Genomic DNA, 18,633 nt, shown 5'->3' with positions numbered 1-18,633 from the left:
GTTTGCTTTTTATTTCAAAATACAATGCAATACTTACAGTATTATTAAACAATTTTTAAAGTTAATTTTTAAGTTATTTTTACTTCATAATTATCTACATCATTTTTACTAAGGTTACGGCGGTTTGAAGGAAGTGATAAGGAGATAACATTTCTCGTTCATAATGGCATCTTCTCAAAAAGGTAGGAACTATTAGAACCCCGTTGTTGTTCCGTCCTAGATTTAAATTAAAAAAAAAGGAATTTAAATATAATAATTAATTTACATTTGTTAATTTATACTCAATTGCCAGCAGAGCCGTCTCAAGCTATGTTGGGACCCTTGGGCACCCATGAATTTGAGACCCTTTTGATAGATATTTACTACCATGTACCAATAATTTGCATATGGCCAGGCCTTAAGTATAGTTTCCAATAAACGGTGCGGTAATTTTCGTAAATTCGTAGGAATCTGATTGGTTGTACAATCTTATGGCTATTTAATAAATATTTTTGATAAATATTTTAGTTATTTCTTACAAATATATCACTTTCGAATATATACATCAACGTGAGCACAAACGTGTGAAGGAAGTTGTTGCTTCTTCGGGGCGCTCTCAGGATGAGGGCCCTGGGCACGTGCCCCATGTTGGTATGGTAAAGACGGTTATGATTTCCAGCAACGGTAATTATTATATCAATCTAAATTTAAATATAGTTTATTAAAGGAGATACTTTACAAGTACTGTTGAATCGTAATTTCACATGATTAAATAAAATGAAAAAACTAACCACCGGTAAAATAATGTTGATACCGATATTTTATATATTAACCGAGCTAAAAATAATTTAAATTGCTTTTTAGGGTTGCTGAAGTCTAATTTAATTATAGTGTTTACAATCAAAATATATCTTTTTTCGAGAGTTGCTTTATGTTTCATGTAAAACTTGTTTATGCACAAAATTGAAATGATGCAATTAACTAATAAATACTCGAATAAAAAAAACGTCAAAGATACAACCTCCTTTTTGAAATCGGTTCAAAAGACCGATAAATAATTTAATAATAAAAACAACAATTCAAAAGATTGTGGTGAAGAATAGTACCCAGGATGCTCTCTCTCTGAATTGCTAAGCTCTTATCAAATCTCATTTAAAAACAATCTGATTTTGAGGCACTTGTATGATACAAAAATTGTAAAGAAAACCAAAAAAGTAAGTTTTTTATTTTTTATTAAAACTTTAATCAAATTTACAACAGTATGTGTACTTATTAAACCCCAAATCGTAAAAATTGTACATATAATCTATTATAAATATAGGCACCATATAAATTATACTAAAGACCACCCACTTATACTTATTTTTGTGACATAGATATTTTATTGTTTCTTCGATATAAGGTTCAAGATGAGTGGAGCGAAGTATGTGATGATGCAATCAGCACCTAAAATTAAAACAATTCGTTAGCAATAATACATTTAATCCAAATATAATCTTGCAAATATTTTATGCTGTAGTTTTTAAAACTATACAAACACTCATAGTTTATTTAGGAGTTTGGAATGTAGATTCTACTAAAAAGACAGATTTTCTCCATCAATAAATACCAACTTCATGTTATTTATAGGATATTTAATAGGCATTATATTCTATTGTTTAAAATGAGATTTAAATGTATTTTCGGCGCAAAAATATCCGCATTTTTCCTGATACATCAAAATTAACAATATAGGTAATATTGCTGTAAATATATTGGCGTAAAAATTACTTCTTTGTTAAAAATATGTCAACATTCCAATAAGAGAAAGAAGAGCCCGCAACATCGGCGAAATGATCATGATCATGGTGGCACAACAAAAACCCATTAATATGAGAATATTTTTTTACAGTAGGCGGACGAATATAATTGAAGACTCCAGAAAGCTCATTTTTGTAGAATTATAATAATGAATTTGCACTTATAATATTAATTACTATTGAAATAACCGACCGAAGAAAATAATATTATAATTTAACTTAAAACTATGTAAATAACATTTAATATATTTTCCTTTCTTTCTAAGGCCCTTTTCCAATGGCTTTCCCTAGCAAGAGGTGATCACATAGTATCATGTGATCCATTAGGTTTTTTTTTTTATGACGATGGTAAATGATCACCACCGTCCATAGACATTGGCGGTGTAAGAATTATCTACCATCCTTCAAATCCATCCATCACGAATGTGTCACCAATCTTGGGAACTAAGATGATATGTCTCTCACCCTTCAAACTCTTCAAAAAATTGTTGGTATTGACCAAGTATTACTGTTCGGCGATAAAATATTACATGATTACTGAGAGGGTAACCTACCCAGAGGGTACCAGGTTATGTAATATGTATAAGAAAAAAAGGATAACGTACCAGCTCTTCGCATGCATGTGAGCGTCTCCATGAGGATGGATTCCATCTCGTTTTCGTCCCCACTACGAGAAATCATTGCATACTCACCAGACACCTTTTACGGGAATAACAACGAGGTTAATGACAGATTGGAAAAATTGTGTCAAATCTTAAGGGCAATTATTAACATTCAAAACAGGTGAAAATATGAGTTACATAAAAACACTGTATTTATAGAAACGCAGTCAAATACTCAGTAATTATGTACAGTCTCCTGTTTTACATTTGAATAAAAAATACAAAACTCATACTCAAAAGAGCCAAATCTCTAAAGCTCATATAAAGTTTTTTTTAAATAGTTTTTTTAGAATTAAAAGCTACAGGCCCACGAGGCCGTGATGCTAAATGAATATTCTAATATAAAATATATGTATTAAAGGAAACAGTTTAAAACCTGATAAATAAATAGAGGATGGTTCGGATATTTGTCCTTTGTTTGCCTCACGATGTCCAAGTACGGCAGACCTGGTTTCACCATGAGGAAGTCGGCGCCTTCGGCTACGTCACGGGCCTTCGAAAGAAATATTTACTTTAAATATATATATATATATATGTTATTGGTAATTCGACGTATTCCCGTTAGGAGGTAATAGGGGTGACTATTTGCGATAATTTTAATCCCCATATGCATTATGCAAAAGTGAACCATTTTTGAGTTATCACGTTTTTTAGATTTTTTCAAAATAAGTCAAAAGTCACTTCGAGAAAGATCTAGGCTAAATTATATACACATTATACCTTAACTATGCACTACAAAGCACTTCAAATTTAATAATAATATGAATTTAACTATACATAATATATAAATCTGTATAATAATACCGCAGCCCTTGCAGCTAGTCCAGCGCTGCCGGGCGGCAGCTGGTAACACTTGCGGTCGCCCGCCATTGGGCTGCTCTTCATCGTGTCGCGGAACGGACCGTACATTGACGACGCGAATTTACATGAGTAGGACAACACTGAAACCTGGAAACAAAAATATATTATATTTTATCTTGTGTTGAGAACCTACATTAAAGAGATAATTTATTATTAAAGAATTAATCCTTGTCAAATTATATACAAACTTGATTTTGAAGGCTGTTAGCTATTAATGCATCTTTGATTGCCTTTATCCTGTTGTCCATCATATCCGATGGAGCCACAATGTCAGCCCCTGAAAGATATTATTTAAAATATTATAAATGTGATATCTAGATTAAACATTGCTGTTAAATTTATCTTACTCTAATTACAACTTTCTGAGTGATCCCTTTAAAATTCTATTTTACAGCATCGGTATTATAAAAGTTTTACTTTACTCCATTATTATTTTCATTTAAATTACATAGATTATTCAATAAACTGTTTTTAATAAAAATAATAATTTGTTATTTTATTAAGAAGAAATCTGATATTCTATTATCAATAAATTCGTCGAGGTCATATTAATATCGAGGTCTTTATCGTTATTATTATTGGGATGATAAATAAGAGATCTTAAATAAGAAAAAAACATAATTATTTTATATTTGAATAAAAACGATAAGTTGTCTGAAAGTAAGTGATAACCTTACTGGTGACAAAATTGCACTTCAGCATTTATCTTTACCTTTGAACAATAAATTATTTCGTACTCTTAAATGTAAATTTATAGTACATTTCTTGTACGTTCGAAACTTACATGAATTAATTACTTATCTATTGAATTTATTATATATATTTTGGTTGTAAATACTAATATGCAATTTTTATTGTTAATTCGAAAGTGAAATGAAGATGTGCAAAGAAAACAGAGATATGATTGTGGTATAAGTGCAAATGTAGATTTTATATAAAAAAATATGATAGTCTTGATCTAGAGTTTGAATAAAATTTGTCCTTAAATCCTTATATATATTCATTTTCTTTAATTATTCGATCCATCAAATAGTTTAAAAGTAATCAAATTTAATTTATACAGTAATGGCTAGTAAAACCTCTACTAGGGAAATACCTTGTTCCTTACGAGATTTAGAGCTGTTATGACCACTCCGCTCAAGGGGCTGTGGATTATACTACTTCATACTATAGAGTATCATTATGATACTCATAAATCCAAATGAATATATTAAGAAATTCATGTTCTTTAAGTTTATCAAATTACTGTAATTTATATGTAAGTAATAATTAATTACAACTATGAGTCAATTTTATATTAATACAACTTAATGAAGTTACCAGCTTTAGCATATGCCAATGCTACTTCTGCAATTCTCTTTACCGAAGCAGCATGATCAATAGCACCTTTCTCTGTTAGCACACCACAGTGGCCATGTGAGGTATATGGGCAGAGACACACATCACACGCTATTGTAAGGTCAGGGAATGCAGCTTTGATCTTAGACAAAGCCTTTACTACTGGATTATTGACTGAATCTGCACTTGATCCAATTGCATCCTAAAATTATTATTGATTTTGAGGTTCCCAGGTATATGTAAAAATTAAAAAAGACCCTATTTTTTTTAACTCAACTTAAGTTCAATTATATTGCAAGATGTAAAAGGTTATATACAAATAGAAAAAACAGATTTTTGTACAATTTAAAATAACAAGTAACTATAAAGAGTGAAACAAGATTGTCAATTGTGCTAATAAATAATTAGTGCAACTAAGAGTCAACCTTAGGTTATTTAAAAATACCTTCGGCAATGTTTCCACAATTCCAAAAATGAGAATAGACTTCAGTCCATTGTTAACTAGCTCAGTGAGTGCAGGCATTAGTTTGTTGATTCCATATCTGAATACATTAGGCATACTCGACACAGTTTGCATTCCTTCATCATTTTCCCTAAATAATGAAATGTGCTATAGATAGGATAATAATTAAATTTTGAATTTCTAGGTTAGTTTAGTCAGTGAAAGGGACAACAGAAACAGAAAACAGAAAAACATTAAACAGAGTATTGAAAAATCCCCTTTTTAAACATTGATAATAATCTCCACAACTCTAGTCTGATTCAAAATTGCCTATAATTTTTTAATAGCAACAATATTTTATGCATAATGTTATACTTTAATATATGCAATATTGAATATGTTCAATACATAAAAAAACATAAATAACTAATTTAAAAACATTAGATGATTATAAAAATTACTGTTATTAAGTTTCACATAACAAGGTTAAATTATTTAAGCAAGAGAATATTGGAGGTGGTGCATTTAAAAATTTTAATATAACTATACAAAATTAGCTCAATTTATAACTATACTAGTGTTGAATACAAATTTTCATAATTAGCATGTGCAATATTTAAATTAAATGTTATTAAAGTATAGTACATAAAATTAAATATTAGATTTTCTTCGTAGTGGTGTCATTTGGCAAATATCACATAGCATGCAATAAAAGTTGCATTTTCTTCTGGTTTTGAACAGATTATCTTAGGGATATATAGTAGGAAAAATTGAGTTATACTACTATTGCTATTGAGAGTTGTTGTTAAAATTGGTATTACTAGATATTTATCTAATACTGCATCAACTACTTACAGTAAGAAAACTGGATACATTATATTGTGTGGCTCAATACTTGTATTTGGTTCTTGTAGCTTCCGAAGGGTTGCATTGAAGTAACCTCCTTGAAGGATATGTTCTGGACTCAAGAATAGAGGATTCATATTGAAAAAATTTAAATCCCTTATATCACTTTTTTTTAAATCAAATAATAGGTTTATATAACACTTTAATTGAAGTCGAAAGAAAAGTATTTGTAGTCGATTTCTGAAAAAATAAAAACATAGTTAAAGAAACAGACGAAAAAATATAGTATACTAGTGTAGGCCAATAAGAATGTATTATGAATTAAAAGTAGTATACCTTGAGGTGAATAGAAAAAAAAATGTATAATTGAAATGAATCAACAACTTTGTATATTCAATACAGTTTAAGACGTATTGAAAAATTAAAATAGAAATATACTTTGTACTATTAGTACCGAATGTTAATTAACAATGAACTCAATGAAGTTCGTACTTCATGTTGTGTGTGTTGTTTGGCGAAAAAATTGACATTGACAGCTGTTAGGTTTAGCGGCGACGACGTTGAGTCGAAAAATAACATAACGCCTAAAATAATAACGCATTAGTAGTTTGTGCTGGAAATGCACAGGTTTATGTTTATAAAAATAAAAAATAACAATTCAAATAGAAACGATTTGTTTATTTTCCAGTTATTACAGCCATACAAATCAAAATATAAACATCGTAACACTCTTTTATTTATAAATAAATAGTAAAAACTAACAAACTTTCCTTTTTAAATACATTCATAACAATTTTGAACAAGTATACTTATTGAAGGAATAATAAAATCTTAGTAAATATAATTATATTACTCAGTATGTCTAAGAATCGTAAGATTTTCCTAAAAGACATTATTTATTAAAATAACTTACTTATTCCAAAATTAACTAACAATTACTTATTTTAGCTTTATATTTAGTTTGGTAATGAAGTACATCATTTACACAATATTGGTTAATTTAGTGTTTATTATTACATTATGTGCATATATATGGTGTACTGTGCTCCAGTGACAGATGACAGATAGAAAACAAGCTCAATGTATACCTATATTTTTGTATCTAGATATATTCTGACCTGTGTTCTGTGAATTATATGAAATATTGTTGATTATTAATAATGTACTTCTCATTTTCCATAATACTTACCGTTAGGCTTAAACTATATTTATAACAAAAGTTACCAAGACACGTTAAAGAACAGCAATTTTTGTTATATTTGTAAATAACTATTGCATTGTGATATATTCTCGATTATTTTTTCTTTTATATAAATTTCAATACATTTTTAAATAGAGTAATAAGATCTAAAATGTAGTAAAAGTTTAGTTAATGTCAAATTATCTTCTGCGATATGTCAGCAGTAGCGTAAATTAACTTTTTATTTCAACAAATCATAAAAGAACGTGATAAGCAAGAACGCTTTAAAGTTGAGTTGGTATAAAAAGCAGCGACCTTGGCAACATGCACACTGACGACGAAGCCCCCGTCATTAACCCAGAAGACAGTAACGACACGACCCTTGATAACGTTAGTGTAAGGCTTGACAAAATTGACACTGGAAAGAAATCCGAGAAAAAAAGTGATACGGAAGATCCAAAGCCACGCATCGTTCTCACTTTTCGATCGGAAAAATCTGGCGCTAAAACGAGCAACATGAAAATTGTGTCGAATGAAGAGAAACATGAAGAAATCTCTCCTCGAAGGTCTATTCGAACTAGAAACACGAAGAAAGAATCTGACGATGATAATGTAAGCCATATAGATTCCGAAGATGAGGAACTTATCGAAAGTTCCAATGCACCAAAACGCTCAACCAGGCGCCACAGCAAAGAATTCACAGATGTTATTGCCAATGCTATTGCAAGGAAAGAGAAGTCATACAATGAGTCTTCATCTGCTCCCACTCAAAGATTGTCCCGTAGAATAAAGCCAACGGCTAAAATATTAGCCAATGAAGAGTTGAGAATGGGCTTGGAGTCACAAAACAATGCTCGTCTTGGGATTTCCACTGAGAAAACTGCAGAGGAAGGAGTAAGAACAAGACGGTCAGCCCAAGTAAGAAATGTTGATTTAACTTCAGAGAAAAGGTCTTCGAAACGTAAACATCAAGAAGAAAGTGCAAACGAAAGTTCAGATAAAGAAAGTGACCATTCTTCCAAGAAGCTGATACATTTATGTAACCTAGGTCTTAAAGTCAAGGATGATGAATCGAGTGAAACAGAAAACAGGTAACTTAATCATTTATATAAATATCCTTGACAAATAACTTAACCTGATGATAAATGGACTTAAAATGGTAGAACCTCTGTACATACACTGCAATGTATTACTAATTGAACTATAAAGCAAAATATAAACAATCTCAAAACAGCCTTGCAAAAATTTTTAATAACAGTATTATATGAAAAGACTTATTGCATTGATTAAGTTCTATATAAACTGATAGTATGAGAAAGAAGTTTTCAAAGTCAATAATATTAAACTCAATATAAATAATGTTGGCCTCGGATGAATAAGATCAGTTATTTTCTTATATATAAGTAGTTTTAAGATAAACTTACAGATGTTATTATTTTTATAATCATACTAATTATGAAAATAACAATTTTATTCTCTAATAAGTTCATTCTTACTAAGACAAGAAACTTATTTGATTAATGTTTTATTATAAATTTATATATATTATGCTAGATCTACAATCCCATGTGCTGTGATCTCCCTACTAATTATTAAATAAAATTAATTCATTGAAGTGTGAGCTAGAAGCCAATGCTATGTAGTCATTTGCTACATTATGGCTATGCGCTTGCTTTTAGAATAACAGAGAGTTCAGCAAATGAGGCAGCTGAAGATGATGAAGACGAAGAAATTGATGATGACACAGAAGTTATAAGCAAGCTTCTAGAAGCAGATGAAGAGAGTGCCAGCGATGAAGACTTCTGTCCAGAGACATCAACGAAGAGAAGACGATCAAGAAGAAACTGCTCACCGTACGCGCAGACAGTTGCTCAATAGATGTTTTAAACATTAGTCTTGTTGACCTTACAAAGATACACATGCTGGGTGCTGTGGCAGCCAATTTAAGATTATTTTTGTATTATTTTAGTTAATATAGATACTTGATAATTTAATTGCTGTCCCATAGGTATTTTTAATGTTCATATAAATATATTCTTTAACTTTAACAATATAAAATTAAGAACATGATAGAAAAGTATTCATTGTAATTCCTAGAAAGTATTTGTATCTTAAAAAGGTTTGAAGATCACTTTGGTATTGAATTGAGATTTCATTTATATAAAAAAAAAATTAATATATTTTGACTTTCAAATACGTTGGGAATATACTTGTAACTAAACTTTTACATAATAATTAATTGAAATGGTCCTGTACAATTGTGATCTAGATGTTCGTTGATTTCTATTAGACTTCTTTTTTCTTATGCTAATTTTTTTTCAGATTCTTATTTTAACATTTCAGTTATGCTTTATTTATTTATCATTGCATGTTAATTAGATAATTTATGATTTATTTTGTTGGAGTCATTCTGTATTTTTTTTTATGTTAGTCATTGTGGATAAATATATGTTTTTTTACTTTTGTTTCCAGCGCGCCCCTTCGGCGATCGTCCCGCAGAGCCAATTTAGGATTATATTATTATGACACATTTGCGTTCGACGACGGAGGCGACAGGTATGGAAATATTTGTTTAATTTTATTGTTACAAATGTATGTGTATACAAAATATTAAAAAAGAAATATGGATATAATATCACGTTTAATTAAAATAACTGATGTTTTATGTATGTTACGTGATAGGTATATTTTGTTATTGAGTTCGTTAGAAGAGTTAATTTTTTTTTAAATATTTTAGTGACTACGAACCCAAACGTAAAAATACTCGATCTCACGGCGCTGACGATGTACTGTCTGATGGGGAGGCGGAAGCGAAAATGTAAGTTATAAGTTATTTTTTAAAATTTTCCACGACATATTTGGTTACTTAAAAGATTTCTTGAATTTTGTCTACCAACCTTTACATTTCCAAATAAAATATGATTGTTGTGATTTTTTTAAAATGATACAGTATGTAAACAGTAATGTTTTAAATAAATAAATTATACATGAACAACAGTGCCTCCGACGCCGCTGGTGCGGAAGAAAGCCCGGAGGCGGCTTGTCCGGCCGAGGCGTCTACCATCGTGGCCACGTGCCTGTGTGAAGAAACTAGCAACATATACGCCGCTCCGTCGGAATTAAAAGGTAGAATAATCATCGTATCAATCATCCAAATCCCTTTTAAACGACTTCAAAATAAGTTATTTTGTAAGTACATAATATGTTAAAGCTTCTCTATACCCAGTGTACTATGCGTAAAACATATTAAAGCGTAATTTCTTAATGGAAATATAGTTCGGATTCTTAAGTCTAAGTGCAAAGAATGTGCGCATTTACGGGAACGTTTTGACGGATCCGTCGCTACCAAATCTTTTTTTGGTTCTGTAGGCGGACGGGCAAATGGGCCTTCGTTGGTCGTCACCCCCCATAGATATTGTCGACGTAATTTTTTTAATCATTCCTTACATCTTCAATACGCCATCAACCTTGGGAACTAAATTATTATGTCCCTTGCCGCCTGTAGTTATACCAGCTCACTCACCCTTCAAATTGCTGCCTGGCAGTATAATATATGACGAGTTGGTCGTACCTACCCAGGTGGGCTCGCACAAAGCCCTACAACCAAGAGAAAGATTATGTTCGCACCGTTTACTACATACGCCATCGCCGATAAAAAAGAAATTCGATAAGACAAACCTGTGAACGAACGCTGCGTGATGTGACCGTGGCGGTCCGCAGAGCCCGTGTTCTGCCAGGCGGTGGAGCTGGTGGACGGCGTGCGCGTGGGCTGCTCGCACGCGCTGCCGCCCCGCGCGCCGCGCGCGCTCGCCCGCGCCGGCCTGCGCGCGCCCTACGTGCTCACGTGCCGCCTGCACGCCGCGCAGATGCGGGCGCACATGTGCTGCCCCACCTGCGGACTGTTCTGCACGCAGGTGCGATGGCCGGGACCAATTATGTTTTCGTTTCATTTATATTCTACGTGTATAATCTAATATTATCTAAAATCGCATGCTGTACGATCTTACGAGACAAAATGACATTCTTTATTGATTGGGATTTTTTTTTCAGGGCATATTCTTTCAGTGCTCCAAGGACCACCTCTTTCATTTAGAATGTGGTATACAAGGCGGGGACTCGAAGCAGAAGCCCGGGTGTCCCCACTGCGGGGTGCACTCGTACCGCTGGCAGCCCGTCAACCGCGAGTACGGGCGAGTGCGCGTCGACATGCAGTGCAGCAACAAGCGCGTGTTCCTGCCCGACCAGCGGGAGCAATGGTGAGGCACGACACACACACACACACACGCACCCAGACACGAGTTTAGCAACTGGAAGTCATTCACGTTGTCATGATTTCGTAAATACTTAATAGTTGTTCGCTCGCAAAAGATTATTCTTGATTAAAAAACATGTTTTTATTAAAACCATTATAAATATTTCTGGTATTATAAAATAGACAATTTTATTTGATATGTTATATTCGAATTGCGGTATTCATCATGTTATGAATGCGCTGTACGACATTACATTTATGATGAAAAACATTGTACTTCTGTATTGGTTTCAGCACGCCAGCATTCCTAGGCTTTTCGTCCGTCGATCCTTCACAGATAGATCAAGTTCCGCCGATCCCGGAAGAGTTAATGTCTTCAACGCCGTTAGACATTAAAAAACTTTTTGAAAATACCAGTGAGGAAGAGCTGACTGACTATTCGATGCAGGCGTTATACGAGGCGATAGTGAACGGAGAGTCCGTCGATCAGCTTATACCGAAAATTAGTAAGTTATACTTGAACAACCAGCTCTAATTTAATCATATACATAAAAGCTTCTTACGTCCCTAAAAACCTATACGCGCGTCTTTAGTATATAATATAAATTAATTAAGGTATTTTTAAAAATAGTACAAAGATTTAAATAATGTAGAAATAAAAATAAATCTTCAATACGCAGTTCGAGGCGATCACCTAAACGAGCCGCTGGCCGAGTTCGAGGGCGGCACGTGTGCGCACGCGGCGGCGGCCCGCGGCCGACTGAGCGCGCTGTGCCTGCTGCAGTACGCCGGCGCCGCACTCGACCTCCCGGACGCGGCTTCGCGCACGCCGCTCATGCGCGCCATCCTCGGTCAGTGCCTGTCAATAGAACTAATGCTAAATGCCTATTCCTATCTAAATAGAAGTGAGCTTACACAAACATTAGATTTTGTCGCAATTTTGTCCACTACAAACTGTTCCAATTAATTTGTGTATATATTAGACACACACTGACCTATCTATATCTACTTTAATTTTAATTTAAAAAATCCACAAATATTTACGCAAACATTCAAAACGACATTATTCCGTGAATCCATAATGAATACCATAGTCTCGAGTCTCGGCCAATGATATCCGTCAATTTAATGTCGAAGTTGTTTATTAGTCTTTACGCCTAGGTCTGGGGAATAGGTCATAGAATACACACTAAAGTGAATCACTTCGGCTTTGAATTGTTTTATGTGAAAACTTGTAACAGAAGTTTGATATTTAAATGAAGCTAATATCGAAAAATGAATTAATAAAGTAAAAATTTACATTTACAGCATTATTAGATAAAGAATCAATAGAAGAAGCCGAACAAGAGATCCACGAAGAGGAAGCAAATGATAGTAAAGAGATTAAACCAGATCAAACGGAAGAAGACGACGCAGAAGTAAAGAAAGACTTAGAAGATGATAAGACTGATGTAAAGGAAGAAGACAACAATGAGGATCCTAACAAACCAAGCGATGAAGATCTCATTAAAGTTATCAAGTATTTGATTGCAGCGGGTTGCGATGTTAATAAGCAGGTACATTTTCAATTCCTCCCGCTTAGTGGCCTTAATATTCTATCACATCGAATATCAGCTTAAAATTATTTAATGAGTAGCAGTAGAATTTACACTTTTTGAAGTAATCCTGAAAAGACCTGGCAAACATAGTCACTGAAAGGTACAACAGAGATTTGTGTTAAGGGCCCGGAAGGCATGACGGCGCTGCACATGGCGGCGCAGCACGGCGGCGCGGCCGTGTGTCGCGAGCTGCTGCGGGCGGGCGGCGCGCTGGTGGACGCGCGCGACCAGGGCGGCTGGACCGCGCTCGTGCGGGCCGCCGAGAACAAGCATCCCGACGTCGTCAGGTCTCTCGTCGTCAGGCCGATCTCGTATTTCACTTTACGGAGGGTTTTAATGGACCCCATTCAAATGATTAGGCTCACTTTTATTCGATTCGAGTACAAATAGATGATTAAGCTAATCTTTGCTTCATGCTGCACGAAGACAGCACGGCTCTAGTGCTGCGTGGGTGTGGATACGCTATTATACAGCCCGAGAACTCCACCGGATCATGGCATAATCGTTAATTATAATATCTATTCCAAATGTACCTATCGATTGTATACGCACTCACACATAATATGAGTGTCAACCGTTCCTCAGACTGCTGTTGGAGTGCGGCGCGGACGCGGCGGCCGGCGACGCCGAGGGCAACCAGCCGGCGCACTGGTGCGCGCTGGCGGGCGACGCGCGCTCGCTGGCGCTGCTGCTGCGCGCCGCGCCGCGCACGCTCGCCGCGCCCAACGCGCACACCGACACGCCCCTGTCAGTGCCGCGCGCACACACACACACACACATATATGTACCCACATGTATGATAAGCGACTTAATTGATTCTACTTTCTGATGTTTAATTTTTAAAATTTTCAGACACGTGGCAGCGAGGGAGGGTCACTACGCCTGCGTGGTAATTCTCCTCGCACACGGAGCTAAAGTGTGTATTTTTAAATTATTGTTTTTATTCACACTTACTCCTTTGTGATAGTATGTACATAACTAACTAACTAAATGCTCCTTTTCAGACCGATCAGGAAAACTCTGCGGGTGAACTAGCGGTGGAAGTATGCAGCGGTCCGAGCCACAACGCCATCTTGCTCAACATGCAAATGACGATGGCCGTGAAGGATAAAATACCACGAAGCCGTATCCTTTCCAGGTTAACCATTTCTTTTAGTATGCTAAGAGTTAAAAATATAAAAAAGTTAATTATAGTTTTATCATTTTATAATAAAATGAAAAAGACATTTAGTAAAAAACATCATACAATGTTACAAACAAACACTAACTTAAAAAGGGGGAGAAGCTTTAAAAGGAAGTTTTGTCGTTGGAAATTTATAAATAAATCAAACAAGGAACAGCTAAAGTAAGACTCCTTGCAGGTACAAGTCACGTAAATATAATAACATTATAAAATTAAAAAGTGCTCTTGAAACAGCGACATATCAAACGGGCGTGAACCGTATCCCGTGCCGTGCGTGAACGAAGTGGATGACGCACCTCTACCGGACGACTTCACGTACGTGTCGCAGCACGTGATGCCGGAGCACGTGCCCGTCGACGACAGTATAGAGACCATGCAGGTAAAAAACATAAGACATGAACTACTCGGTAGGGCTTGGTGCGAACCCATAAGGGCAGGTACCACTCGTGCATCATATATTCAACCGCCAAGCAGCAATACTGTGTTCCGGGTTGAAGGGTGAGGCTCACTCACCTTACTACAGGCACAAGGGACACAACTCTTAGTTCCCAATGTTGGTGGCGTATTGATGTTGTAAGAAATTTAAACCTTTATTAAATTGGAATTTTCTATGATGGGAAGGATCATGGGATTTTCAATAGTTCTTAAGTTGTCACTATCGTGCTGTAGTTATGTTAATTATTTTTCACTCCATGCAACGCCAAGCGGAATAACTAAACGTCCATCCCATCCAATCAAATGTTTCAAATCTATCGTGCCTGTTTACACAGATTAACTCAGAACTGCTGTTTAGTGGTAGATTAATTCAAGGGGGAACGGTGCATATCGAGAACAGCTTGCACCAAAATGTATCCCATATACTATAATCCCGTATACTTAAATCTTATCTAATACTGCATGTGTTTATTGCAGTTCAAATAAAAATTTAATAAGTGAATTGCCTAGACAGAACTAATTCTATCACCTCTGCAGGGCTGCGCGTGCAAGCAGTGCGGCGCGGAGTGCGCGTGCTGCGTGCTGGGCGTGCGCGGCTGGTACCGCGCCGGCCGCCTGCCCGCCAACTTCCCGCACCACGACCCGCCCATGCTGTTCGAGTGCAACCAGACTTGCGCCTGCGACGCGGTAACAAGCCAAGCATTGCGATATTTTTCTTAAAAATACTTCCCAAAAAAACTACTAACAGTAATCGTACACACTAAAGTCAAATTGAAATTATCGAGAACAGTCTATGAATACCCATACATACCCCATACATACCCATATGTTATGTAATTTTCGTTTCGTTAAATATTAGTTCTATGTGTAGAAACATTGTCCAAACCGCGTCGTGGGCCGCATCGAGGGCGCCGGCTCGCTGGCGACGCCCGTGGAGGTGTACCGCACGGTTGGCTGCGGGTGGGGCCTGCGCACACTGCGGCGAGTACCGCGCGGCGCGCTGGTGGCGCTGTACCGCGGAGAGCTGTTGCCGCACGAGCGCGCCGACTCGCGCCCCGACGACCAGTATATGTTCGCGCTTGACCTCAAGCCGGATCTCCTGGAGGTAGTGTAGCAACCGGGCTCACTGAGTCGTATAAATAGAGCGATATTGACATTTTTCAAAGTTTCACTATTTCATTTGAATATTATTTTAACCTTATAGTTTTATATGTACTTCCCAATTTTAGTATTATGTTTTTACTCTAAGCTAAAATACAAAATTTTCATTACATAAACGAAGGAGTGGTAACATGATTGTAAACTATTACGAAATAGGTGTAGTGATATAGTAGTAAAACAGTAACCGTAAATCGAACATCAGCTTAAAATATATACTCTATTCCAACCATGACAGGAAAAAAGCCAAATAAAGAACATTTGACAGTAAATTGACGCGATATCATTGGTTGAGAACTTGATTAATCTATGCTATCGGAACTTTGAAAGTAAAATTAAAGAGGAAATAAATAGTTATAAATAATAAATTATTAATCATAAACTCTTAGTAGTGCACAATATAACTTAGTTATTAGCGAATCGCATGAATTACGTAAATCTAAAGTTTATTTATCTTTTTTCCTATTTCCAATGGAATAGACTATAGATATTATGGACCTTGTTCCCGTTACGACAATGACTCGCCCTTCAAACTAGACAGATATTCAAAGTACCCTTCTAAACCCTACAACTCTATTCCAACTGTAGTTAGAGTAAAACTAAATCATTTTTATAATTAATTATTATACGTAATAAATAATTTAACAGCAATGCAGTGACCAGACTCAGCTGTGCGTGGACGCGGCGCGCTTTGGTAGCGCCGCCCGCTTCATGAACCACAGCTGCCGGCCCAGCGTGGCGCCCGTGCGCGTGTTCAGTTCCGTTCGGGATCTGCGACTGCCGCACGTCGCGCTCTTCGCTCTGCGGGACCTTCCCGCCGGACACCCGCTCACGTGAGGACACACATAACAATATAGCTTAGCCCGTCAGTAATAGAGCTTGTACCAAAACAGAACGTCTTGTTGATAAAGCAACTGCTTGTAAATGTCCCACTGCGAGACGAATGCCTGTTCTCGTTCTGAGGAAAAGGCTTGGAACTTATTCCACGACGCCGCTCTAATACAAGTTGGTTGATGGTAATAAACGAGTACTAACTAGCGATTAGAAATATTATATTCATACTATAGTCTATTCCACGAGTCGAGTTCCTAAGGAACAAAATACTCTACCTCATTGGTTAAATCACTTGAGACTTGAGATAAACGAGATGATTCTGTTATATAGGAATGAAATGATTTGATCATCAAAGGTCACGTGCATTTACCGATTAGCGCACAAGGGCAATTTTCATTGCGAACTCTTTTTGAATATACTTGCTTGTGTGGAATGTAGAATTAGATCTCGGTTTATTTACCAAAATGACTCAATGAATACAATGTAGGTTTAAAAATGTTTAAACATTCCTCATTCATTTCTATGTGTAAACTGTATGGTAGGGCTTTGTGCAAGCCCATCTGGGTAGGTACCACCCACTCATCATATATTTTACTGATAAGCAGCTAAGTACTGTTGTATTTCGGTTTGAGGGGCGAGTGAGCAAGTGTAGTGGGCAACTACAGGCACAAGGGTCACAACATCTTAATTCCCAAGGCAAAATGGTGACCACTTACCATCAGGTAGCCCAGTTGAGAGTCTGCCAATCCATGTTATTAAATAAAATAAAGAAAAACATTATGAGAAGACCTTCATGTAACAAATTTACTCAACCACTTAGTTACTTACCGGTGGTTAAGCAGTGTACCTGTAACCTGTAGTTAAACCTTTCTACAAAGAGGAGAAATAACCCTTTGACTCATAGGTATTATTTCATTTATGTATTTGGTGCACTTACCTAATTACAGTCAGCATAAACCAAACATTATTATACAATAATAAAGCTAGCACATGAGTTGAAAGTTAATGTTTTATTAATATTTTCAGATTTGATTATGGCGATAAATTCTGGTCAGTAAAGTCAAAATGGATGAAGTGTGAGTGTGAGGCACTCGACTGCAGATACCCAACTAAGACCACCGAAGAAATTGAGTCATGAGATATTGTACTTATCAATATAGACAATGATTATTAATAATTTTGTATCAATTATTATAATTGTATATAGTATTATTATATCACTATAATATAATAATCATAATTTTATAATTAAGAAAATAAAATGAAGTAAATAAAAATATGTAGTTATTTCTTTACCCTGTCTTTGTTACTTGATATTCTTAACAAAATCACTTAAAGTAAACACAAAGGTAATATTAGCAAATTAATAATTTAATGATAAGGTCCACGCAGTTGATTTTTGCAGAGTTCCTTCGTCTGGAGCCAAACTAAGATGAAGAATATAAGTCATGCTTAACACAAAAATGCATTGTCATCGGAATTGATCTAATATTACAAATTTCAACTCTAGAATAAGAGGAAAGGGTTCTTATTCAGTTTTTTATTTTATTTTATGATGTATGTAGGTCGATGGGCAAATGGGACAACTTAATGGTAATAAGTGGTCACCACTGCCCATAAACATTCGCACTGTAAGAAATATTAAACATTCCTCATATCACCAATGCGCCACCAATCTTGGGAGCCTATATGTTATGTCCCTTGTGCATGTAGTTACGCTGGCTCACTCTCCCTTCAAATTGAAACCCAACCATACTAAGTATTGCTAATTGGTGCTAGAATATATGAAGGGTGGGTGGTATCTACCCAGACGGGCTTCTACAAAACTCTGCCAACAAGTAAAGTTTGTTAAGATTTGCTCTAAACAAACAAACTTTACAAGTTAAATAAAAGCTTGTAAGAATATATCTGATAAATACATATTTTAACTATAAATAAAAAAAAAATTAGTGCTTATATAAATTAAAAATAAAATATTCATATATCATTCAAATTTGAAACGTGACAGAACCATGCTGCATGATAAAATTAACAGTTTAAATCAATTCATTTGAATACATACCACA

At 35.4% G+C, this 18,633-nt stretch overlaps 2 protein-coding genes across 5 annotated transcripts in view; one reads left to right on the top strand and one right to left on the bottom strand.

Moving 5' to 3' along the window:
- Window positions 1-6,133, bottom strand: part of LOC113404470 (endoplasmic reticulum chaperone BiP) — a 60,157-nt gene extending 54,024 nt beyond the window's left edge. The window contains exons 1-8 of one of the 3 annotated variants that reach the window (XM_064220917.1): window positions 5,937-6,133; window positions 5,085-5,232; window positions 4,622-4,841; window positions 3,490-3,578; window positions 3,245-3,388; window positions 2,817-2,933; window positions 2,384-2,477; window positions 1,326-1,425 (exon numbers count right to left, since the gene is read on the bottom strand). In XM_064220917.1, coding sequence (XP_064076987.1) covers window positions 1,361-1,425; window positions 2,384-2,477; window positions 2,817-2,933; window positions 3,245-3,388; window positions 3,490-3,578; window positions 4,622-4,841; window positions 5,085-5,232; window positions 5,937-6,064 — 1,005 coding nt within the window. In that variant the 5' untranslated portion in view covers window positions 6,065-6,133 and the 3' untranslated portion in view covers window positions 1,326-1,360. Of the gene's footprint in view, window positions 1-1,198; window positions 1,426-2,383; window positions 2,478-2,816; window positions 2,934-3,244; window positions 3,389-3,489; window positions 3,579-4,621; window positions 4,842-5,084; window positions 5,233-5,936 lie in introns of those variants that run through there. The other 2 variants (XM_026645369.2, XM_026645370.2) reach the window with 2 other exon arrangements.
- A 1,091-nt stretch (window positions 6,134-7,224) lies between these two features.
- On the top strand, window positions 7,225-17,862 carry LOC113404468 (histone-lysine N-methyltransferase EHMT1). 2 transcript variants are annotated; one of them, XM_026645365.2, is made up of 19 exons: window positions 7,225-8,198; window positions 8,787-8,960; window positions 9,580-9,663; window positions 9,845-9,925; window positions 10,106-10,233; window positions 10,828-11,021; window positions 11,158-11,363; window positions 11,654-11,865; window positions 12,040-12,210; window positions 12,668-12,915; window positions 13,081-13,244; window positions 13,543-13,704; window positions 13,810-13,873; window positions 13,962-14,095; window positions 14,375-14,519; window positions 15,113-15,262; window positions 15,447-15,680; window positions 16,382-16,566; window positions 17,594-17,862. In XM_026645365.2, the coding sequence occupies exons 1-19, from the start codon at window positions 7,432-7,434 to the stop codon at window positions 17,703-17,705; spliced, it is 3,615 nt and encodes a 1,204-aa protein (XP_026501150.2). In that variant the 5' UTR covers window positions 7,225-7,431; the 3' UTR covers window positions 17,706-17,862. The 2 variants fall into 2 exon arrangements, with proteins under 2 accessions (XP_026501150.2, XP_026501151.2); XM_026645366.2 differs by lacking the exon at window positions 8,787-8,960.
- Window positions 17,863-18,633: the final 771 nt, after the last annotated feature.

Source organism: Vanessa tameamea, chromosome 5 (assembly GCF_037043105.1).
Source record: "Vanessa tameamea isolate UH-Manoa-2023 chromosome 5, ilVanTame1 primary haplotype, whole genome shotgun sequence".
Lineage (NCBI taxonomy): Eukaryota > Metazoa > Arthropoda > Insecta > Lepidoptera > Nymphalidae > Vanessa > Vanessa tameamea.
This window is presented reverse-complemented; position numbering and strand designations above follow the sequence as displayed.